This window comes from Adiantum capillus-veneris, chromosome 13 (genome assembly GCF_014529385.1).
Source record: "Adiantum capillus-veneris isolate H3 chromosome 13, ASM1452938v2, whole genome shotgun sequence".
NCBI lineage: Eukaryota > Viridiplantae > Streptophyta > Polypodiopsida > Polypodiales > Pteridaceae > Adiantum > Adiantum capillus-veneris.
Genome location: NC_140943.1, coordinates 62,181,396 through 62,208,162, shown reverse-complemented (window position 1 = coordinate 62,208,162; position 26,767 = coordinate 62,181,396). Strand labels below are relative to the sequence as shown.

General features: G+C 39.9%; 1 protein-coding gene across 1 annotated transcript in view; it reads left to right on the top strand.

Moving 5' to 3' along the window:
* The first annotated feature begins 2,965 nt into the window (after positions 1-2,965).
* The window catches only part of LOC147444122 (uncharacterized), a 29,175-nt gene continuing 5,373 nt past the window's right edge, over positions 2,966-26,767 (top strand). Inside the window, exon 1 of the mRNA XM_086528071.1 lies at positions 2,966-3,086. Within this exon, the coding sequence (XP_086384197.1) occupies positions 2,966-3,086 (121 nt within the window). The remainder of the gene's footprint in view (positions 3,087-26,767) is intronic.

Sequence of the window (26,767 nt, the reverse complement as noted above, 5' to 3'; positions counted from 1 at the left end):
AAACCGGTCCCAACACAAAGGCTAGTGAAAAATATTGCCAGGTTGTTGATATAGACTCCAAATGGACCTCGTTTTTCTTTGATGAAGATGAATCAAAATCTGCCAACAACTCAAGAAGGGGTACACTATTCATTGGCATTAGACTTGTTTTAATTAAACATTGCATGTTCATCCTGTGGTTGATGTGACATTTGAAGTTAGATATACATAACCAAATTTGGTACTCTAGAGTATCCCATTTGGTATTGTAGGGCATCACAACACATTTAATCTATATCTCAACAATTTTCTATGATGTTTTTTACATTTTAGGTAAGAATAAATGGAGTACCCTCAACAAACCAAGTTTTGTTACATAGCACAAGACATGCATGAGGAGTACGGCCTCACGGTCTAGAAGGCAAACTCCCTAAGGACTTACTGATGAAGAATTTCCACCTAAACTGTGGTTAAGTGTTTTGAAGTTCAAGTACCAAAAGAACAACAAGATCTATTAAACCATTTGCAGCCACATCTAGTGGAAGACTGCAAATTTCTATTCTCCAAAGTCTATAGGGCCCCCCTTCATGTGGTGAATTGACCAACAAATTTTCTAGATGCTACGCTTTCTAGGAATTCCATGCAACAAACAACAAGACATAGAGTAGCATGGACCCAGTTTGGGGAAGGAGTGTTGTAGATGATATCATCTAGGAATGGCGAGCTTGACCATAAAATCGAGGCATGGAGGAGGCAAAATGGTTCCTCCTCTGTCCTATGTTCAGATAAGAAGGCATAGATGACTCAAAGTGGCAGCAACATCTGCATAGAACTAGAGCAAGCTAGCAGAGGGGCAGTGGCTGACTACCTACCTGATTTAGAGGCATTGTGGCAAAGAATGTTAAAATCAGTGTCACATCTAGGATCAACAAACTTAATAGACATGAAGGCCTCTATTCAAGCAAACAAGGACCAACGACTGGTATATGAAGGTAAAGAGGACTTGGTGAAAAGTTTGATGGAGGACATTAATGCCCTAAAAGTGTGCATTGTTTTGCTGCGGCATCAAATCCTTGTCCTTGATGAAGAGGTCAGAGAGGTTGAGTCCGAGCTGGGAGCAAGTTAGCGCTTGTTAATGACGACACGGGGTTTTTGAACATATCCAGAAGGTCCAAGCTAAGGTTCAACAGCAGGAGGTATTGTAATTTTGGTTTATTGCATTGTGTGTGACTACTAAAACTGTTTCTTTTACACATGGTTTGGTGATTTGGCATGCTTGACTTCTTGATTGGTTTATTTGCTGTCATTTTTAGGTGTTTTTGGTACTTTCTTGAACTATTTTGGTTCTTTCTCTAACTATTTTTGTACTCTGGTTAACATTAGATGTTGTCCAAGTACTCTCCTAGGTACTTTATGTTGCTTATTTATTTCATTTGGTACTTTCTTGAACTACTTTGGTACTTTCTTATTACTAAATTTTGAGTCCTATAAGGTACTGGCGATTTTGTCTTGGGTGCTATGTTGGCAAAATACATGGTACTTTTGCTATATTTTTGTTCATTTGGTAATCTTAAGGACTATTTTGAAATTGTTTTGGTACTTTCTTGAAATATTTTTATTGTGCTTCGATAATTTATTGAATGTATTGCTACTTCATATAACTGTTTGGGTAATTTTTTAAACGCTAGGTGCTATGTTGGTACTTTCCTTGACAAATTTTAGTGCTTCTTTATTACATTTGATACTCCATTGGACTATTTTGGTATTGGTTTGGTACTTCTGGGTACTGATATACTATACATTTTGTTTTGTAATGGATGCTGTGTTGGCACAATCCTCGATACTCTGGGTGCTTTTTTGTTCATTTGGTGTTGTTTTCACCTTCTATCTTTGGTTTTTTTGGTCTTTATTATGCTTCATTCTGTTTTGGTGAATTAGTATTGGTTTGGAATATTTCTATTACAATTATTTGGTCCTGTTTTGGTGGTATTTTGGTACAGTTTTGGTTCTATTTTGGTACTGTTTTTATATTGTTTTAGTACTTCTTGTGTTCTCCCTTGCTAATTGTTTTTTCTGGTAGATAAAATGATAGAGTATGTCTATTTTGCAGATGGAATATGCCATGCTCTACAATGAGTGCCTGGAAAAAAAATACGTTACGATTTTATAGGCAAGTTGTGCACTGATGTGAAGAGAGGAATGGCATGCCCATTGTTTCCAAGGCCTCATGTTGTGGACATTGAAACACAATTCATGTGTTTGGTACTTAAGTTGCCTGTGGGGTGGGTTTGGAGGCCTCTTACATAGTTAATACCTTCATGCTTCCCTGTCGACATCAGTACCATCCACTATGTTTTGCAGTTGTGTTGAGAAACAAAGATATTTGTGTCAAGACACGTTGCAACATCGCAATTCCTTCAAAGGCAAAGGCCTGGGTGTCAGGGAGGTCATTATTGAAGAGTAAGTGGGGTGTTGTCTTGGTGTTGTGTTGGACACTATGCTCCATGAAAACACCCCAGTGAATCAAAAGGATCTCCGTGGTCATAGCAGTCACATGCAACTCACATGTTCTAGGAAGATCCTCACAAGTCAGTGCAGGAATACTGCAAGATCTTGATGCCAGCAGAGTGGAAGGGAAAGGGGTTGAGCCTACTGTAGACTCAAGCTTGGGAGAAGATCAACTGAAAGCTAAAGTGCAAGAAATGCTGCAAGGCCTTGATGCCAACACAATGGAAGGGAAAATGGTTGATCCTACTGTAAATTCAAGTAGGAGAGAAGATCAGTTGAAAGCTGAAGTGTGGGATATACTACAAGATCTTGATGCCAGCATAGCGGAAGGGAAAGGGGATGAGGGCATTTTGGACTCAAGCTTGGGAGAAGAGCAGTTGAAAGCCAAAGTGCAAGAGAGGGTTAAATAGGGTAAAGAGAGAAGGGGACAACAGAAGAAACAACAAGGGGAATTGATCTGATTGAGGAAGTTACTGAAATGGAGATTGACCAAGGCGAGAAGATCAACAAAGAAATGCCGGTTGAAGAGGTGGCAATTGAATTTCTCTCGGTGGCAGAGTTTTTAGATGAGACATTGAAATTTGGAAAGGAGAATGTGGGTAGAAAGAGGAGGAAGCTCGAGAGGTGTTACCATATACATGTGGTAGTGATGTGTGTGAACACACTAGGACCGTCGGGGCATTTTTTCCCTCTTTAGGAGGTTTTTTCCCCCGAGCACTGTATATACGCCCATCACTCTAGGGCTATCTATCTTTCCATTGCATACTAAGTAACACACTTTGTATTGTGTTCCTTGAGCTTCCTTCATCTTCTCCAAGCTGTGTGCATTTCTCTGCAACCCTACTTCCAACAATCCGTCTCAGAGCAGGCTGCATCCTCTCGGGCTTAGTTGCCAGCTGCTCCAGCACACGCCTGCTCACTTTCTCTGATTTCAGTGAGCTTTGGCAAGCGTTTGCAGGTCGACAAAATTTTTGGGGAAGCTCGTACCGCTTAGTCTGCTCAGATTTTTGATTTGGGCTCATTTCGGTCTCCATTTCCACTACAGGCACATGCTACTGCACATGCTATTTTGTCATTTTGTGCAAAATTTTAGTCAGTCTCGTTTTCTGCATAACAGGTGTCTCATAGTCTTCTACGGTTTGTGCTATATAGCACGTGTTGTTCCCGCTCCGTTTCTCCTATTTTCAGGAAATTTTCACATCAGGTGCAACATTTACCATGGCTGACAACAACACAGATGTGTTCAAGATGTTTGTTGCTGAGGACACGTTGGATGGGGACAACTACCCTATGTGGGCTTATATGATGCAACATGTTCTTGTGTCAAAGGGTGTCTGGAACATTGTGCAGGGCATTGATGTATGTCCTGGTTCTGAGGATGTAGGCGATGTTGAGGATGTTGCAGGTATTGCTGCAAGGATTGCTGCTATTAGAGTTGTTTTGCCTACGATAGAACAAGCTCCTTGGGATGTAAAGGATGCGCAGGCTCATGCATTGATTGCGTTGTCTGTGAAGCGCACCATCGTTCCTCACATTCGTTCAGCAAAATCTACAAAACAGGCTTGGGATATTCTAGCAGGTCTTTATGCAAGCCGCAATGACGCTAAAATTGCTTTGTTGCGTAAAGAGCTGGAGTCGAAGATTATGCATGAGGAAGATGATATGGACACTTTCCTTGCTAGTGTCAAGGATATCAATGAGCAACTTATTTTTGCAGGTGAAGTCATTTCAGACAGTTTCCTTGTGCAGACTGTTCTTGATGCCTTACCAGATTCCTACCAAACTTTTGCTAGTTATTGGAGACTGATGACCCAAGGAAATCCTGAATTTGTCAAGTTTGATGCATTATGAACATTGCTGTTGCAAGAGTCACTTTCCAAAAAAAATAAAACTAGGCAGCGTGCAGTTAAACAGGCTTTTATTGCTTCTCAAAGAAAGGGTGGTAACAGCAATGCAACCACTTCTTATGGTTGTGCTGCGAGTGGCAAGACTTTTGTTCCTAATGATTCTGCTGGTAGCAATTTGTCTGGAAGTTCTGGTGATAAGGGCAAAAAGAATATGCATTGCCATTATTGTAAAGCTAATGATCACTTGATCAAGTCGTGTCCTAAGTTGAAGGTCAAAGAGGCTAAGAAGAAAGAGGGTGGTTCCACTGCAAATGCTGGTTCCACTACAAATGCAACCATTGTTGAGCCTTCTATGAAAGGAGACTGTGTTGCTGATGTTGATGCAGAATGGGCTTTTAGCACAAAGTGCACTTACAATCCTGCTGCCCATGATGCATGCTTGTCAATTGCTGCAGATTCACATGTGTTGTATTTTGACAGTGGTGCTACAACGCACATTACCTCACATCATAAATTGTTTACCTCTCTTGAGTCTGTCCCTCATGGGAATTCAGCCACTTGTGCCAACAATGCCTCTTATCCAGTTCAGGGAGTTGGAAAGATTGTGCTTACTGCTGCAAATGGTAGTTCCTTCACACTTGTTGATGCACTTTATGTACCTGGGATCAAGAAGAATCTCTTGTCTATATCCGCACTTGCTAGACTTGGACTTGTAGTCAAATTTGTGGATGACAGATGTACAGTTCATGATCTCAGTTTTGGTGAAGAATTTGTTGCATCTGGCCTTTTGTGTTGTGGGCTGTATAAGCTCACTTTGTATGACAAGTGTGGACAAAATTTTGCAAATGCTGTCGCAGATTCAAGGGCTATTTCAGATGCAAAACTTTGGCATGCACATTTTGGTCATTTGAATTTTGCCAGTTTGCTGGTTTGCAAAAATCTGATATGGTTGCTTCTTTGCCACCTCTTGAATCACCTGTCAAACATGTTTGTGAAGGCTATATTTTGGGTAAGATGCTGCGTTCTAAGTTTCCAAAGGATGGTTCAGTTCGGGCCACATGCAGGTTGCAGCTTGGTGATGTTTGTGTGCCCATGCAAACTCCATCCTTGGGCAATTACCTTTACTTCGTGACTTTCATTGATGATTACTCCAGGCATGCATGGGTATTTCCACTTAAAGCGAAGTCCGAAGTTTTTATGTGCTTCAAACAATTTCTGGCTATGGCTGAAAATGTCTCAAAATGTACTATGGGTACCCTCCGTTCCGATTGAGGGGGGGAGTATATGTCTCATGAATTTAATGCATTTCTGGCTAGTCGTGGGATAAAACACCAATGTACAGTGCCTTATACACCTCAGCAAAACGGTGTTGTTGAGAGGAAAAATAGGTCACTAACTGAAATGGCACAATGTATGGTCAAAAGTCAAACTTTGCCGCATTCTTTTTGGCTTGAGGCCATCATGTGTGCCACTTATGTACTTAGCAGGTGTCCTATGAAAGCTTTGCAGTCTATTACTCCATATGAAGCATGGCATGATAGAAAGCCTTCTATTGAGCACATGCGTGTTTTTGACTATTTGGCATATGCTTTGGTGCCACAAACACAACGCAAAAAATTGGATGATAAGGCTATCAAATATATATTTTTTGGTTATAGTGCTGAAAGCAAAGGTTATAGGTTATATCATCTGCAAACAAAACGTATTCTGGTTTCACGGGATGTAGTGTTTGTGGAAGATTTTGTTCAGCCCTTGCTAACATGTACTACAGACAGTAATGTAAGCTCACAGGACATTTATGACACTTTGTTGCCTCTTTTCAGTGGTGGAAATACGAATGTAATTTCAAATGAGGCAAATGTACAACCTATGGGGGTTTCTAAAAATGTTAGAGATCAACCTATTACTGATGTAGATGTACATGATGTACTTGATGAGGAAAGGGATGAAAATGAGCAAGCTAGAGGTATGCCAAGATGGCTAGTGCACACTTTGCATGACAATAAATTGGATGCACCTTTGTCTAGTCATACTCGTTCAGGCTCTCTCCATGCATCTTATGCATCAGATTGTTATGCTTTGGCTGTGTCTAGCTTACATGATGTTGAGGAGCCTTTGTCTTTTGATGAAGCACAGAATTCAAAAAATTGGATGGCTGCCATGCAATCCGAATATGATGCACTTATAGAAAATGACACATGGACTTTATGTGATGTGCCTCCTGGCAAAAAGGCCATTGGTACGAAGTGGGTTTACAAGTTGAAATGCAAGCCAGATGGTGAGATCAATCACCCTAAGGCTCGACTTGTTGCAAAGGGTTATGCACAACAAAAAGGCATAGATTATGAAGAGACTTTTGCTCCCACTTGTCGTATAACTACTGTGCGTTTTCTATGTGCATTGGCAGCTCATTTTGGTTGGGCTCATTTTGGTTGGGATGTACATCAATCAGATATTGTTACTGATTTCTTGAATGGTGACATATTTGAGGAAGTTTATGTAACACAACCTCGCGGCTTTGTCATAAAAGGACAAGAGGACAAAGTGCGTAGATGTAAGAAGGCTTTGTATGGGTTGAAGCAATCCCCTCGTGCTTGGTATGAGAAAGCTGACACTCATTTGCTTAAACAAGGCTTTCGTAACAGTCCAACAGAAAGCACATTGTATGTAAAGCTGAGGGTGATGTACTTCTCATTGTGGTTCTTTATGTCGATGATTTGCTGATCACTGGACCAAATGAGAGACATATTGCTGAATTTAAGGCTGATTTGAATGCTACTTTCAAGATGAAATATTTGGGGCTGTTGCATCATTACTTGGGTATACAATCTAAGCAGTGTGATGGTGGTATTACTTTGTGTCAAAAAAGTTACAAAGAGACATTGCTATGTAAGTTTGGACTTGAGGATTGCAAACCTATTGCCACTCCCATGGAAACAGGTTTGAAGTTGAGTCTACATGATGCTGGCGATCCTGCTGATGTCACTCTTTACCAAACTATTGTTGGCTACCTCATTTATGTATGCAACACGAGGCCAGATATTTAGTTTGCAGTCTCATAGGTCAGCAGATTTATGCATAGCCCAGGGTCTAAGCATTGGCAGGCTGTCAAGAGGATTTTCCGATACCTTAGTGGCACTTTACATCTTGGATTTTTTTATCCCAAGGGGGGATCATTGCCGCCAGACTTACATGCTTTTTCGGACTCAAATTGGGCTGGTTGTTTTGACACGCGAGTGTCCACAAGTGGCTTTTGTTTCATGCTTGGTAGTTTATGTATATCATGGTTGAGCAAGAAGAACCTACTGTGGCCACTTCGAGTTGTGAGGCTGAGTACACGGCAGACTTCACAGCTACGGTTCAGTGTGTATGGCTCAGACGCCTTATGGATGATTTGGGTGTTGGACAGGACATTGCCAATACTATCTACACTGACAGTCAGAGCGCATTGGTAGTTGCAAGGAACCCAGTTTTTCATGCTCGCACAAAGCACATTGAGGTGCATTACCACTATGTCAGGGAGAGGCTCTCAGCAGGAGAGATCAGCTTGGCTTATGTGCCAGCACAGGCTTATGTGCCATCACAAAGGCATTATCTTGTGAGAAGCTTGAAGCTTTCCGCAAAGATTTGGGCTTACTCCCCTTTGTGGACTGATCACGTCCTCAGGGCATGGCACTTCCCTTTACTCATGTGCCTGCTCTCGTTCACCGCATTACTCCAGGGGGGCTTTGTTACCATATACATGTGGTAGTGATGTGTGTGAACACACTAGGACCGTCGGAGCATTCTTTCCCTCTTTAGGAGGTTTTTCCCCCCGAGCATTGTATATATGCCCATCACTCTAGGGCTATCTATCTTTCCATTGCATACTAAGTAACACACTGTCTATTGTGTGCCTTGAGCTTCCTTCAGCTTCTCCAAGCTGTGTGTGTTTCTCTGCAACCCTAATTCCAACAGGAGGAAGAAGGCAAAGTGGACGATGGAGCCTGCTAAAAGTGCACAGGATGATGTAGGTGCCAAGGATCCCAGAGTCTTGGAGGAGGGTTTTGGCATGGAGGAGGCCAAAAAGGTTAAAAGCCTTTGGCTCAAAGGAGGCTTTTGGCATGAAGGAGGCCAAAGAGGATAAACTTATAGAGGTGGCTAAAGGTGCGGATGAGGTCAAAGGTTTGGGGGAGGGCAAAGGTGCAGAGGAGACACCTGATGAGACACCCTTAGAAACAAGTGATTGCATTGACTCAACCACTCTCTCCCAACTCTTCAATGTGAAATCTAGAAAGCGTCCCATTCGTAGTTGCTTCAATGTGCGAACCTACAAGAATTTAGCTATCGTGATAGCATTTTATACTTACTTCTGGCTTAATATGAAATACCAACTCATTTTTCTTATGTCAAATTGTTTGATGTGATGTACTCTTGAAAGAAATCAATGTGTTTGTAAACTGTCATGTCGTCCGAGTGTTAAAAATTGGTAAAGTTTTCTGGTGCCTAACGTCCAACTTTGCTATTGTGTGTTCTACTCATATACTTTAGTGGTACTACAGCCATGGACAATTGGTTGCTAAATGAAAAACAAGCTGATACATAGGCGCCTTGTTATTTTGGATGTCAATGGAGTGCTATTGAAGAATTGTGTTGAAAAACCCAAAGGTTTGTGGAATATCCCATTCCCAATGGGATGTAGACCCCGAGGTGTGCAAATCTCCCAAAACGAATATTGTGTGGTCAGACCTGATACGGAGGACTTCATCATCAACTTGAGGAAGCAATGCTACGTGATGCTCTAGTCATGTAGCCAAAGGAAGAATTTGATGACCATGATACATGCTTGCTTCCCTAAATTGATAAAGATGGAAGACCACTTTTTAGGTATTTATCCCTTGACTTTCAAACTGGCTTTACTAATTTTGGTACCATTTTTCACTTTGCTACTAATGATTTATACACATTCTGGTACTACATGGTGAGTGGCATAAAATGGTAACCATCTTTTTGCAACATTTTTCAGCCTACTCAACGTCCTCTTCCTCATATGTGTATATATTTTTCTACGCTATTAAGTTATCTAGAGTAAATTCCCCCTCTTCGTTTAACCTTTGTGGCGACACATACATTGTACTCTTCCCAAAAATGTCACCTTAGTCATATATTTAAATTACCACCCTTTTCTTTTTTGCTTTGTAAATAAAAGTAAGCATACAATAACCAACTATCTACCCCCAAACTTTCTTACCTCTTGTGAATTAGTAGTAGAAAAATAATATATCCATCTTCCATCCCATATAGATAAATTACTATGGAAAATCAACTCTCCACTTGTCTTTACTAAAGATTATGGTCCATCTCTACAAGTCTTCTATGCCCCCTACATAGGTGGCCCAATATCTCTTAAGAATATACATATAGTTTTTCTCCTTTCAAAAAGACTCAAATTGTATATTCTTTTCACAAGAAAATAATATTGGGCCCTCCTCTATTTTTTTAAGCATCATACCCTTTTGAAAAAGCATGATTCCCCTTGGATGCATACAAGCAAAGGGCCCATACAAGAAGACTTGGAAGCAAAAGGTTCCCTAGCCTAGTGTGGACCTTCCAAACCGAATTCCTAGGTGCATGGGCGTGAAGAATAGTCCAAATTCATATCAAACATGTTGAGAAGGTCAAATTTGCCTTTTGAAGCATGTCATTCCGAGCTACAGGTAAAAAGTTATGGTCAAAATAGTGTAAATCTGTCAGATTCGCAGCAAAAGGGAACTGTAAATCAAGTAAATCAAGAGGGTGAGATCTTATTTTTCCCCTAATCATCTTCTAGAAGAGAAATGAGTGTTCAAGGTCACTTGCATGTGATGGGACCAACCTAAAGATGCTTTCTAAATGCCAAGACAGACAAGTTGAGATAACCCGTAGGAGCCACCCGTAGGGCGTCATGGTGGGGCCCACCTACATTATGCACCCCTATGGAGCCTTCATGGTCTAAAATGATATTTTTGGTGAATAAATAGTCCCTTTTATGTCCAATATTCAATGAGTGGTCAAAGGACACTTAATTAGGGCTAATAACTCACCCTAATTAAGTGTAGCATAATCCCACTCCTACACAACTATAAATAGCCCCCCTTGGAGAGACTCAAGGACACACACCTATATTTTCAACTTCATGTTGTTTCTTGATCAATAGTAGAGAAAACCCCAACACTCCCTCTTTTACATCCTCCCTCCTAACCCTCCTCTTTGGAGGAAGTGCAACTCTATCCTCCACTCTTTCTATTCTACAATCTCTTACTCCATCAACCCAATAAATCATTTGTAGCACCTCAATAACTTGTAAATACATCATGATCTCTCTCATGTTTATGTTAACGATCATTAAATCATCTTCAAAACTTTCAAGTGTCGCAATTCGTGATGGTTAGCCAGCGTCTGTCCTCCCTTAAAAGGTGTGCGAGAAATCAAGTAAGTGTGCTATTCTCAATTTACCATTGGTTTGTTTCTCCACACTTATTCAATTGGTCTAAAGAAATTTGTCACTCCAAATCTCTTTTGCTTCATTACATATGCATGTGGCTACCTCTCATGGTGATTTTATTTGTGTCACGGCATTGCATAGATGGAGATGAGCTCTCTATGCAAAGTGTGTTAGTTTGATGTAAGTGATTCTCTTGTGTGTTTGAGAGGCAAGTCTTGTGCGCATGATTTTTTTTGATGAGTGCTTGAGAGAGGAGGAGTTTGGATGTATTATGGGTATTCTTATGGGGAGAAGGTGAATGCTATTCCACAAATTGCATATTTCATTTGATGCACGGCATTGGGTTGCATAATCGTTGATGGTGTTCAAGTGTCCAAAGTGTATATAGAGTAAGGGGGTTTTCAAAGTGTGTTGCTTAAGTGGGTGAGTGCAAGTGTTATTTTGATTGGTTTCCTTCTCCACTCCCAAAAGAAGGTGGTGCCCCAAGTAGTGTGCGTACCTCTTTACGAACATTTTGTGAGGGTAGGCCCATTGGTTTGGGTTTAGAGGCCCCATTTCAAAAAGCTCGCCCTCAATGGTACTTTGGTACTATTTATTGTTGTGTACAAAATTTGGTATTGTTTGGCGTTGGTTTTTTGGTTCTATGGTACTTTGGTACTGTGTACACAATTTCTACTTTTTTTTACTTTGGTGCTATTTATTGTTGTGTACAAAATTTGGTACTATTTATGTTTTTCTAGTTCTATGGTACTTTGGTACTGTGTACACAATTTCTATTGTGTTGTACTTTGGTTCTTTGCTCTAGTTTTGTACTATGGGTTTGTTGCTTTGATATTCTTTTTTGTATAGCCATTCTCTATCACACATATTTTTGACTAGTCTCAATGTAAGATGTGGGCTCCCACACTCAGAGATGTGCCAGCAATTTTGGAGGCGTTCGGTGATAAGCCTATTTTTCTAAAGCTCCTAAGAAGAATGTGGTGCAAGAATCCGCAATTCAATGAAGCAAGCACCCTCCTTGTGGACAACATGAGATACAAGTCTTTGAAGAATGATTATGACTCGTGTTGTTGCATCTCATCATATGAGCCAAAATAGTATGACCCAAAAAAGCCAAAGTATCTTATGAAAGTCACTTTTCCATGGATCTGTGGGTGGTTAGATGAGAAGTTTCCCACTTCTTACAGTTACCGCACACCTTTGTTTGATGTCGAGGATGCCATTTCCTTGTACGCTGCCAACTACTTTGTATCTTTGGAGGGGTATTCATGCTGCTTTGACCCTCCTTATGTGTAAAGAATTTTGTAAGCTTGAATATTGCCTTTGGCATTTTCAGGAAAATTATGAAAATTATCATTGCATGTGTACCTTGGTCCTTTGAAAAATTTTACTAGTGCAATTTATCTTTTTGAAAACATACTTTTTCTTGTTACTGCTTGGGTACTTTTCTTGCTACTACTTACTTGGTACTTTTCTACTACTACTTGGTGACAAGCGTGACTTTGAAGTTAGTGACAAGTGGGATTTTCTAGGTTAGTAGTTTCTCTTCAAGGCTGGACGAGAAGAGGGAAGAGGATGACATGAAGCTAGGGGAGAGAGATGATGAGAGCAAGGGAGGGGGGATGAGAAAGAAAGAGGAAGGGGATATTTTTTATAGAGTACCAGGAAAGGTTCTTATTACACAATAAGAATGGGCTTTATAACACTTCTTGCATAAGAAATGTACACAGCAGTCAGCTAAAACAATTTAGCACAATACCAAGATTTGATACTATAGTACCAAATTGGTGGCATATTACCATCAAAAATTGGTATTGTATAGCACAGTAGTAACTGTGAGTGATTGTAAAGGTAGCAGATCGTACCAAAGGTGGGTAGTATAGAGTATGAAATTAGGTACTACATTACTTTAGAGTATCAAATTTTGTATGGTAGCATACAATATCAAATTTGGTACTACAACAGTCAGGTGAACACAAAAAAACACAGTACCAAAATTTAGTGTTACAGTAACACATCATTCAGATAAAAAATGTAAAGCACAACACCAAAGTTTTGTACTATAGAGTACTAGACAAAGTTTGGTACTATAGAGTACTAGATTGATAACACAGTGATGGCATTAGAAAGTACTAATCTCAAGTAAGATCCTATTCAAGAGAATTATAGTTGTTGGTTGTGGTTAGAATTGTAGTTGGGGTAAACATTGTATGGCTCCCCTCCTGCGCACTTCCTTCTTCGTATGGCATACTATTGTAGATATTTTCATATATCTCTGTGAATAGGTTGAATTTGTTATACAAGCCAGGGATAGCCTCCATGGGGGACCGTATGGCTCTAACTAGATAGGAGTAGATCATCACCGGTGGTTTCTGATTCAATAGGGTATATGTATCAACTTTTCCTCAACATGTGCATAGTACAAACCCTCAACTAGAATTCCACCTTTTATGATCTTGTTATGCCAAAGGTCCTTCAGTACTCTTGGTCCCTAGTAAATGGTTTTTGGGCACTTTAGAAGGTAGAAATATTCTTTCTCCTTGGATGCCTTCACTGCAAACTTATCCCCAATGGACCTTAGGGTCTCCTTCATACATATGCATGCTTAAATAGATAATTATAGTTTTGCTCATCATCCTCATCCTCATCCTCATCCTCAATGGCTTGATGGAGACATATTTCCATTCTTCAATGTGTTGCTTATTATTGCATCTCCTCCACTTCCCATTCACACATGGATCATAAAAGAATGACAACATCCAAAAATGCACATCACATGGATTATGCATTGAGTACCCGTTAGCACAATGGAATGAGTAAGAGCCTGCAATTGGTTTACAGTCCCATAGTGGAGAACACACGAGTTCATTCAGTGAAACCAACCAAAACACCTTCTTTGTGTTGACGCTCCCACATTCCCTTCTTGGCTAAAATCTCGCAATCAAAAAATGACCACATCAATCGTAGACTTCATTGGCCAGCCATTGGGTTTTAGACCTTCATGCATAAGAGTTCTATTGATAAAAACACATGCACCGTTATGCTCTCCTTTTTCATGTCTTGAAGTGGATAATTGTTGCATCATAAGCAATCTTGTCAGCTGATAATAACAAGCTACAAGATAGTGTGGTCGTCATGCCTTGAATTGTGAAGCGGCACCATCTAACCAAACCCAATGATAACGCAAATTGTGTCCTTCTTGTTTCGTCCAATTGTCATGGAGCATAAAACAATGCTGAATATAGAGTGTTTCATGGAGCTTATCATTTGATATGTAAAACTTCAAAGTCTTCTCAACAACTCCTACTGAATTCCTGATATAAGAGATGTGCACCGATATTGTTACATGTGTTGACCACCAATGCATGGACTAGATCTTGTTCTACACTTTAAAGCTATGATTCTTTGCAAAATCCACAACAAAAACCACAACATCTTTGGGAAACTTAAGCAAGTCCCTTAAAAGCAGATACTCTGTTTTTAGAACTATACTACCTACAATGACTGGTGCCCAATAGAATAAAAATTCATTCGGTACTATGCTAATTAAAAGCACCAAATTTGGTACTATGGATCGCCTAAGGTACTATGCAGGCACCCAACATAGTACCGAATTTCATACTTTTTTGTAAACTCCATAGTATCAAAGTGAATCCCTAGTACCAAGATGGATTTTTTGGGTAGAGAAATGCACCAATGTTAGTACCATGTATCTAGTTTGGTACTTTGCAAGATATTCTTAAGGCACCAAATCTGTTCCAAACTCAGTTTGGTATTATACTACCAAGTGTGAGTGGTGCCCAAAAGTACAAAATTGAGACTGTGAATTTCTAAGGTTATATGCAAGCAAACTCAAAGTAGCCTGCATAGTACCAAATTGGATACATTTCCTTACACTTCATAGTACCAAACTAAACTCATAGCATTAAGCAAAAACTTTTTTGCATACGGCATAGTGCCAATCTACTTTAGTAGTACCAAATGGGGTACTTTCCATTTTCCAAGAAGCTTCAAAATTGGTATTATGCATCTTGTTTTGGTACTTTGCAGGTAGCAGTGAAAGCACCAAAAATCAAATTAGGTATTATACATTTGAGTTTAAGAAGTTCCCAAAAGTATCAAATTAGTAATATGGATCCCTTTAGGTAGTATACAGACCACCTAAAGTAACTTGCATAGTACCGAATTGGGTACTTTTTTGTGCATTGCATAATTAAAAACTGGATCTAGAGTACCAAATTGGTAACTTTTCTAGATACAAAGTTGGTACAATCTCTCTAGTTTGGTACTTTGCAGGATATACTGAAGGCACCAAATTTGTTTCCAAAACCTGATTTGGTATTACACTACCATGTTTGGATGGAAATCAAAAGTACCAAATTGAGAATGTGCATCCATATCTTCGGGCATTGCAACCAAAAAATTGTATTGTGCATCCTCTTGGGAACCGTGCAAAATCCAAAAAAGCACCAAATTGGTACTATAGAGTTGGGAAATGGTATCTACAATGATTGTTGCCTAAAAAGTACCAAAATGGTATTGTTTGGCCTAGAGTGATTGTTGGCAAAAAAACTACCAATTTGGTACTGTACAGCCAAACATGTATGCTGCCTAAACACTACAAATTTTGTGAGCACTAATCCAACAGAAACCAAGGCCACCGAAATTGGATTGTAGAAAAAACATATTACCCGAGGGTCATCTGCACGATGTACGGGATGTTTGATGACACACTTTGCCTCGATCCTATGCTTGAAAATATTGTTTTTATTAGGTGATACTCTCGTGTCAGATTTCAAGAAAGCGATTACCAAATCTCTAGTTTCACTTGTGATACTTGTATGCAGAGGCAATTGTCAACTTCATCCTCATCTTTCATTTCTAGTCAATTGCTTGCTGCCTCTATATCAAGTTGATGAACACCCAAGACAACAACAATTTTGAAATGGTTCATTGACGTTGTTCTTTGATTACCATTGTTCAGTATCATCATCAAAGAGGTTCTGCTCACAAAAATCTCACTTGAAGAGTGGGTTACTTTTACCTAAGTCAATGTGTGTTGTGAACGCCGAAAACGAGACTCGATTGCATGAGTGCGTCTAGAATTTCTTGTTGTTGTACTATTGTTAGTCCTTGGGTCTGCCAACACCAACATCTAGCCATGGATTTGCATATATGTTCCTTGACTAGTTGTAGAAAGTTCAATTGTCTTAGCAGGGCTGCACTCCTTACGTTGTTGTGCTCCTTACATCGTTGCTCACGCTTCTTTTGTGCCCAATAGCCCCGAAAAAATTCTTGATTGCTAATAGGCTCATGGATGCTCATGGTTCCCATTACATTACCCTCTGTAAATGCAAAGTATTCTTGACTAGAGATTGCTAAAGGGGTCACGCTCAACTTCCAACGTCGTCTCTATGGATATGGTACTGGCCTGAGTTTCCATGAAGGTAGAGAGAGAGAGAGAAAGGGAGAGAGAGAGGTGGAATCTGAATCCCACCCACATCTTATACCCATGTCAATATGTTACGGGATGGTTCAAAAGAGAAGACTAAAGTAATGAAACTTTGAGAAGTTTGGATTTGATTTTTCTCCTTTATTTCCCTTTTGCCCTCTTTTACTTTAGTCTTGTTCTACTGAGGAACCCACCAAGACTAGGTGGTGTCAATGAAAACCAATTTTGTACCACCATCCCTTGATTTCAGCTAGGGCCCATATAAAATTTGCAACTCAATATTAGAGCTCTAGTGAATAAAAAGTGTAGTATTCAACTAAAGTAAATCCTTGTGATAAATCCACAATCAATCAAGGAATGTAGCAAAATTAAATACCCAAATAACTAAGCTCTAGACTTGAGGCGTGGCATATTAGTCAATCCATAGGCCCTTAAGAGCTCATGGGAGTGCTAACCAAGTAAGGACAAGAGAGTGTTAAGACAAAGAGCAACGCTCTTTAGCGTCAAACTGTAGGTGGAGTGTGGTTGCTTCTGCACTCTTCCTTTGGGCAGAGAGGGTTATTTTTTTCTACTGTAGTACATGCAGCATCATTCCCAACCCTCTCTACCCAAAAAGAAAATTGCAAATTTTGCCGTCGATAGAAGTCTCGATATATACGTTGTAATAAGCCTTAGAACACACATCACATAGAAAAATTTCATATTGACGCGTATTGGGGGGCATATTACAACGTAAGTTCCATTGCTTATTATGACGGTAGGTGTACCGGTGCATATACAGATGATACAATACTGACGATGATTCCGATGCTTATTCCATCTCTTTTTACTTTTAAAAAAAGCTTTAAGTCATCGATATGCGTTGATTTTTGTGCAGCGTGTTGTAGTGATGAAAGGAGCTTTTAAGTAGCTCTATACACCTTTACATGTGGGATAATTCCACTCTTCTCTCACTCACTCACACTCTAGTGACTCTAGGACAAAGCCCATAACCTTACAACAAGTGGCAAATAAAAAGCATAAGTGGTAAATGGTCTAGGCAGAAGGATAGGACATTCATGAATATTCTATCATTAAAGTGCTCTTTATGAGCTAGGGTCATTGTACATCCGATCGGACAATCTGTATTCATTTTTGAACATTCAAGAAATCTATAAATAAATACATGTAAGGGAAAAATTCTCACTCTTACACGGGGGAGATTGCACCCAGTGTATGTGTCCTTCTCTCTTCTATTCTCTCCTCTATTGCCGTGCCAGTGTAGGTGCACTTGCACGCTCTCTTTCCCTGTTGCTCTCGCTCTCTGCATCTCTCGTGTTGGTATTGCTGTGGATTCTTTGCATACATTGTTGTTCAGGTATCCTGTTCTCCTGAGTTTATTGTTGATCACGTGCTATTGTATATTTTGCAGGCACTTTGCACTTTCGGTTGTAGCAGTGGTATCACAGGCGTGGCTACGCTCTTGGCTATGCAACAATTATGGAGATGGTGAAAATTGTAAACAATCATCAAAGCTAAGTGTTTCCATCCTCTTCTTTCTAAATTTTAACGATTACATTCGTTCCTGTCATAGAATGTTTAAGCTTTGATTGGTCTATACCTGATTGATTTGAGATCAATCCATAGATAGATGTAGCACTTTTGAATTACATAATAGAGAAATTAAATGCTCCTAGGCAAAGCATGCTAGGAAAAGCTCTAATAAATTGAATATAAGGATTAATAAACTACAATTTTGATTGTAATTAGGGTAACTTGCACATGGATAGTCATGCTCGTTAAATTTTTTTTAAAAAGCTTTGGCTTTGTTTTTATAGGCAAATGCTCTTATGCCTTGGGTGGCATTTGGGCGACCACCAACCCATTATGTCACTTTTCGCTTACTTGTTGGTCAAAGAATTGCTAAGTTCAGCCATTGAAGCACAAACCTAGGTAATTGCAATCGAAATAAAATCATCCTTGTTGTTTGAAGAGAATGCCCTTCAAAGTCCTTTTACTCTTTCGTAAGAACTCCACATTTAGCTTGCTTATCGACATTCACTTAAAAATACCGGCCAAAATAGTGCTTGACACAACATGCGTCTTCAATGGCCACCACGAAGCTAGCCAGCATGTAGCATACATGTTGATTAAGGATCTAACATCCACAATATCAATCAAAGCACTGCAAAACACCGCATTGAAAACGACGTTCTTTTGCCAAAGAAACAAAGAAATCCTATTATTTTTGTAATTTTCTCCTAGTGGACGTGGAGCATCACGACAACGCATCCACATAGATAGATAGATAGAGAGAGAGAGAGAGAGAGAGAGAGAGAGAGAGAGAGAGAGAGAGAGAGAGAGAGAGAGAGAGAGAGAGAGAGAGAGAGAGAGAGCGACCTACATCACTCTAGTGACATCAGCGCACACATATACAAGCACAACAACAACAAATGTAAGACACAAATAAATAAAAATTTCATGATAGTGATAGAGGTGCTTACAGATAACCCTACCAAGAGAGAGAGAGAGAGAGAGAGAGAGAGAGAGAGAGAGGAAAAGAGAGAGGTGGAATCTGAATCCCACCCACGTCTTATACCCATTTCAATATGTTACAGGATGGTTCAAAAGCAAAGACTAAAGTAATAAAACTTTGAGAATTTTGGATTTGATTTTTCTCCTTTATTTCCCTTTTGCCCTCTTTTACTTTAGTCTTGTTCTACTCAGAACCCACCAAGACTAGGTGGTGTCGATGAAAACCAATTTTGTACCACCATCCCTTGATTTCAGCTAGGGCCCATATAAAAGTTGCAACTCAATATTAGAGCTCTAGTGAATAAAAAGTGTAGCATTCAATTAAAGTAAATCCTTGTGATAAATCAACAATCAATCAAGGAATGTAGAAAAATTCAATACCCAAATAACTAAGCTCTAGACTTGAGGCGTGGCATATTAGTCAATCTATAGGCCCTTAAGAGCTCATGGGAGTGCTTACCGAGTAAGGACAAGAGAGTGTTAAGACAAAGAGCAGCACTCTTTAGCTTCAAACTGTAGATGGAGTGTGGTTGCTTGTGCACTCTTCCTTTGGGCAGAGAGGGTTATTTTCTGCTGCTGCAGTACATGCAGCATTAGTTCCCAACCCTCTCCATCCAATTTTTTTTTTGCAAATTTTACCGTCGATACAAGTCTCGGTATATACGCTGTAATAAGCCCCGAAATACGTGTCACATAGAAAAAATTCATATTGACGTATATTGGGAGGCATATTACGATGTAAGTTCCATTGCTTATTATGACAGTAGGTGTACCGGTGCATATACTGATGATACAATACTGACGATGATTCCGATGCTTATTCCATTGCTTTTTACTTTTTGAAAAAGCTTAAAGTCGTTGATATCCGCGTCGATTTTTGTGCAACGTGTTGTAGTGATGAAAGGAGCTTTTAAGTAGCTCTATATACCTTTACATGTGGGATAATTCCACTCTTCTCTCACTCACTCACACTCTAGTGACTCTATGACAAAGCCCATAACCTTACAACAAGTGGCAAATAAAAAGCATAAGTGGTAAATGGTCTGAGTAGAAGGATAGGACATTCATGAATATTCTATTATTAAAGTGCTCTTTATGAGCTAGAGTCATTGTACATCCGATCGGACAATTTGCATTCATTTTGAGCATTCAAGAAATCTATAAATAAATACATGTAAGAGAAAAATGCTCAATCTTACACGGGGGAGATTGCACCCAGTGTATGTGTCCTTCTTCTCTCTTCTCTTCTCTCCTCTATTGCCGTTCCAGTGTAGGTGCACTTGCACGCTCTCTTCCCCTGTCGCTCTCGCTCTCTGCATCTCTCGTGTTGGTCTTGCTATGGATTCTGTGCATACGTTGTTGTTCAGGTATCCTGTTCTCCTGATTTTATTGTTGATCACGTGCTATTGTATATTTTGCAGGCACTTTGCGCTTTCGGTTGTAGCAGTGATAACAAAGGCGTGGCTACGTTCTTGGCTATGCAACAGTTATGGAGATGGGGAAATTTATTAACAATCATCAAAGCTGAGTGTTTCCATCCTTTCTTTCTAAATTTTAACGATTACATCCGTTCTCTGTCATAGAATGTTTAAGCTTTGATTGATCTAGACCTGATTGATTTGAGATCAATCCATAGATATATGTAGCACTTTTGAATTACATAATAGAGAAATTAAATGCTCCTAGGCAAAGCATGCTAGGAAAAGCTCTAATCAATTGAATATAAGGATTAATAAACTACAATTTTGATTGTAATTAGCATAACTTGCACATGGATAGTCATGCTCGTTAAATTTTTTTTAAAAAGCTTTGGCTTTGTTTTTATAGGCAAATGATCCTATGCCTTGGGCGGCATTTGGGCGACCACCAACCGATTATGTCACTTTTCGCATACATGTTGGTCAAAGCATTGCTAATTCCGCCATTGAAGCACAAACCTAGGTAATTGCAATCGAAATAAAATCATCCTTGTTGTTTGAAGAGAATGCCGTTCAACATCCTTTTACTCTTTTGTAAGAACTCCACATTTAGCTTGCTTATCGACATTCCGCTTAAAAATATCGGCCAAAATTGTTCTTGACACAACATGCGTCTTCAATGGCCACCACAAAGCTAGCCGGCATGTAGCATACATGTTGATTAAGGATCTAACATCCACAATATCAATCAAAGCACTGCAAAACACCACATTGAAAACGACATTCTTTTGCCAAAGAAACAAAATAAAAATCCTATTATTTTTGTAATTTTCTCCTTGTGGACGTGGAGCATCACGACGACGCATCCACATAGAGAGAGAGAGAGAGAGAGAGAGAGAGAGAGAGAGAGAGAGAAATTATGTGGCACATTTAATTAGACATAGGAATTGTCTTAGATCAAGGAGAGAGTGTTCAAATTTAGCACTTTAATGCTCCACTAGGAGCAGCCGTACCAAGAATCTTGGCAGTGTCTTGACTCCTCATACAACAATGGTGTTTGATTTAAACATTTAGTGGTGATTGATATTGGAGGTTTCTTAAGGCTCAAAATAACTTACAAGTACTACTTTTGACAAAGACAAAGAATAAGTATTGTGTGTGTGAGATCCAAGAGTGTCTACAAGTGGTATGTAGTGCTACTCTTCTTTTGTGCTTGCACCAAAAAAAAAAATTCGAGTTGTATTGCCTAGCTTTGATTGATTGGCACACTCTTTATTACAAAAGAGGACTTTCAATGTCAGTTGATACTTCTAGAGTGAACCCTAGCCTAAAAATAGTGGCAAGTGAACACATAGCCAAAAGATACGAAATGAAATAGGCAATAGACGCCATTGAAATCAAACCAACTTTCTTTTGCAGTTCTTCCATCAAATAGAAATCAAGTGTGAGTGTGGAGCATGTTGAGTGTGCATGTTGAGTCTTTGATCAAATTTTAGGGTTGAAAAGATTTGATTTTGTGTATGTGTGTGGTGGGGGGGGGGGGGGGGGGGGGGCGCGGGGAATCAGTGTAAGTTTGTATAGTGGATTGTAATGTAGCAGAACCACACATATGAAATCAAAAACTTAAAGTCAATCCAAGGATCATATTGATCTAGCTAGGGCATAAAGGCATCTCACCTCAGTGAGAGAGATCTCTCCATGGAGAAAGAAGGAGAGACCCTTGAAAGAAGGGAAGCTCAAAAAGAGCATCTATGGAAGGGTAAACAATCTCTTGCTTCTTATATGCTACCTTCCTCAACCACATGCACAAACACCTACGTGTACTTTCCTATTGGTTCTTACTAAACACACCTCTCTCTACAAGCTCACACACACATGGAGCAAACCATAAATAGTACCAATGAACACATTTCTACAAGCTCTACACGGATATATGCTAGGAAAGAGAGACTAACTAAGTATGAGTATCAAAGAAAAGCAAGCATGCTCACATGCACAATGCAAGCCACACATACACATACACTAACTATGAGTATCAAAGAAAAACAAGCATGCTCACATGCACAATGTAAGCCACACATACACACACATGGTTCATGTGAAGGATATCTAAAGACTAACCACCTATGCTTTGGTGCACTTCATGCAATGGTAGTGATGGGATCTTGGCTAGGATTCAATTCATAAGGCTCTCTATGGTAAAAATGGTCATGATCATCAATGTAAAGCAGACCTTGATCACCATTAGAGATTTTAGCTATGTCTATGTTTGCAATATACTTGAATCATAAATATGTTTGTCGGTCATAACTTTCACTACGCTCTATGCTACGTTCTGAGGTAAATCTAGCCATTTGAGCTTATGTAACAAGCCTTTTAGCAAAAAAAAAGTCATTAAATGTAAAAGCAAGTGCCCATTTAACTAAACACGATCATGTAGAGCACAAGACTCTTGACCATTGTGCATGCAATGGGCATTTCCATCCACAAAAATCATAGGAGCACAAAGACATGCTTGCATTTGTTACAGTGGAGCTTATAGTCATATATGTTTTCATTAACTCTATGTGGAAAATTTAAATATGAACAATGTATGGGGGATGTCTTGGCAATTGTGAAACTGCACTTTAAAGAGAGTTTGATTCTTTGTGATCATGCAATAGATCAAGTTTTGCAAGAAAAGCTTCTAGAATTAAAACAGTTACCTCATGGTCTCTTTTCCATAGAGAAACTTGATGGCAAACATTGCTTATCGATGGCACATTCTCTAGACCGACCCTACGACCTTGTGGTGGTGGAGGCAACCAATAACATCAACCAACAAGCCTCTACAATGCAAAATTAGCACACAAGGCACCCCAATCAAGTCATTGCTGTCCATCTACAAGGTTGCAGAGTCGGTGGACTCAAAGTGCCAACCAACTCTCTCCATATCTCTCTAGCCAACAACCGCCCACAACCACACTCTCTCTCTCTCTCTCTCTCTCTCTCTCTCTCTCTCTATACCTCACATGTAGCCATCTTCTTGGGCGATTCTCCAACTACAGATGTTGTTAAGTATGCAACCTAATTTACCCCTTATATTTTTTTGTATTGAAAACACACATTTGTAAGGCCCCCGTTATGAGGAGAAGCCATCATGCGTGAAGAAAAATCACTCACCAAAAACCAAAATGTTTGCTCGAGACTGGATTCACTAGAATATTATGGCAGAACGACGGCCAAAAAGTGGTCGAAAAACGGCATGTCGGTTGGCCGATTGGCCGATGGCCGGTAGTCAATGGCCGGTGGTCGAAATTCAATGGCCGATGGGGCCGGTGGCCACTTTCAAAGGCGGGCTTGTGTCTTCTTAAGGGCGGCCACACATGGACAGACTGGAGGTCCAATTTGGACTTGTCAACACACAAGAGCAACTACACACGGCTGCCTCTCATGACAAAGGGTAGCCCTTTTGGCCGATAAAAGGAGGCCTCTTCTACACACAAAAATGGATTGTGAAGCATTGTGGTGCATTGTGAAGTTGATGTGAGGTGGTGAGAGTGAAGCAAAGTGGGAGCTCCAAAAGGGTATAATCCCTTTGTATTCTACTTTTTGTTTGAAGTACTAAAGTCATTGAGTGGTTGATTTCCCGTGGACGTAGCCCACATTGGGTGAACCACGTATATCCTGTGATCTCTCTCTCTCTCTCTCTCTCTCTCTCTCTCTCTCTCTCTATAATCTCTTGTGTGTGAAAATTATCTCTCTCCATTAAGTAATCTACTCACTTATCTACTTAGTTATGTCCTATTTCCTAACAACATGCGCATACCTAACCCTAGTCCACACAAAGTAGAAAAATTTCTCCCTCTCCCTCATAGGCTCCTAGCCACCATCCTAATCTCCATGCGACCACCTTAGCTACTCGAATCTCTCTCACACTTTCATGCAACCACACACACAATCTGTGTGTGTGTGTGTGTGTGTGTAGTGTTCATTTAGCCTCTCTCTCACTGGGGCCCCCATCAACAGCACTCTCAACCAACCACCCCCAACCATCATGCAAACTCACCCTCACTACCACACCCTTCTCTTAAAATCAAACACTCCCAACTGTTGTCCACATGGCATGCAAGGTTGTACTCTATAATTGTGGGGTGCTAATTGCCATCACTGTCTTTTTTTTACCTAAGTTGTGAACCACACAACCAACCACCCAAGCAGCGCCATATTTTATAAATAAATAAATAAATAAATAAATACACATATACTCATATGGTGTCAGGGGCTTATTTATCTAACATTAGTGAAGAAAGGTAAAGTCTAGTTTTCCTCATCACTAGTGTCATTGTTGGCTTTGTTGTTGTCATCATTGGCTCCATTGACTTGTCCTTGCACAGCAATGATATCATCCACACTTCTACCCAAGCCTCCACATGTTGTTCAAAGGCTACACATTCTTGTGGAGTATGATAACCATGTTCTCCCCAAATCATGATTGCATTGTTGGCAATAGCGGCATCTTGCTCAATATCCCTTTTGGTTAGATGTGCATTTAAATAAACGCCATGCATGACATTTCATATGGACATTGTGGCATCATTGACTGCACAAAAAGCGTTCGTGTAGTTGTGTCCACTTTGTGCTATGCATAACTTATTCATTAGCATACACATTGTACGGGTGGCCCACTCTAATCACATTATCCACATGTTTCCCTCGGCATGGTAAATATGTGAATGAAAGAAGACTAAAAGATTAGCTTGTGAAAAAAAATCGAGAAACTTACGAATGAATGAGTGAATAAAACTAGTGTTCTTTTGGCTATTTATAAAGAATCCTGATTAACTTTACTTCCAAGATCATTTGCGCCATATCCTCGGTAAGATTTTCAAACAAAATAAAGTGGAAAAAAATCTCACTAAAAGATTAACCACCTTTGATTGACTTGCCTTTAAAACTTAAAACATAGTGGCAAGCACATACCCCACGATACTCATCAAAAATTAAAACATAGTATGAACAGTCACTAAGTTTTGATGTGCCATCACATAGAGAATAAGTTCATATGAATTTAGGTTCATGGTGGTCACAATTCTTGTGGCGGTTGCGCTATTGGGATGTGTGCAGGTGGGGACCCCATGGGTAGTGTGGGAAATAGTGGTCGATAGAGAAATTAACCATGGCTTGGCCAACCTGGAACTAGATTTGGAGGTCTACTCGAAGGTGGAGTAGACAACACAATCAACTCTTGGTGACATCGTAAAGGCGATGGAGGTGGTTGTGACTATATTGAACGTGATACCTCGTCCACATGAAGAGTCGATCCTAGACCACTAGAAAGTCATTACTACAATTGAGAACATGCCAAAAACAATTTGCAATGTCGTTGTAGATGTTGACACTCCATTGCCAAGCCGCTACATAATAGTGCAAGACAATTCAAAACTGCATCCCCAACCTTTGTGAAGGTACCCAACAACCACCTGTTTACAGGAGCACAAACATTAGCGGACATTGCAATGGAAAATACCAAGCAAAGAAATACCCTCCTTGACTTATCAAGCAAAGAACTTGCTCTTCTCCACTCTGGGCTGAAATGGTGCTCCAAGGGCATCTAGTGTCCATGGAATGTCTTGAAGTGGCTCTCAAACCCATCGTTGTCTGCTACCACATCTCCTTCCTGAAGATCATAGAATGGAATCACTGGAAACCCTTCAATTTTACCTTTGAACATGGCCAAAAACAAGGTCTCGACGTACAATATGGTTAATGTTTAAAACACAAACACACCAATATCTACCATTCAATTTGTGGAGAAATGGTTAAGAACTTATTGGATCCATGAAGAAATCTATCATAGTGTATCTGCATGACAACATTCGAAGAAGATGGTGCAAAGATGGCAAAAATTGCACAAGCAGGTCTCCCCAGTGATGAGTGCTAAGTGGTCTGCTCGGCATGCCACGACTAATGTGACATCCGGTAGTAAAAACTCTGCAGCTAGGGTGAACACACTAGCAACGATCTCGATAGAAAATACATTCCATCAGGGTATGTCAGCAATGCCGGCTTCAAGTGAGACCCAATCAAACATTGGAACACTTGAAGGCTCCTGCAATACACAATACCATGTAAAAGAAGCTTGATTGAGTGCTCAACAACTTCAAAATTGAAATTAGATGCCAAAGTTTCATAAGCATACTCATAATTGTTTTTTAGATCCATGAGCACCTTTCGTAGATGGTGTATATCAGCAAGTACTAAGAGATGTACTGGAACCACTCCAACACTTATAATTTATGCCTTATGGCATCAGAGTGAGTCAAAATTGTGCCACATACAAAATCTAATTAAATGTTAGGTACCATTAAATTTTGAAAAAAAACATTGATTTGTGGTTGTGTTTTTTACCTGGTGGAAATGAAGCAAGTGGTTTGAGTGGCCAAACCAAAATTGGGTGGCTACCTTCGCTACAAGACCCTCTACACTTGGGCTTGTCCAACCAAGGACCCACACACACACACACACACACACACACACACACACACACACACACACACACACACACACACACACACACACACACACACACACACGGATCTATAAG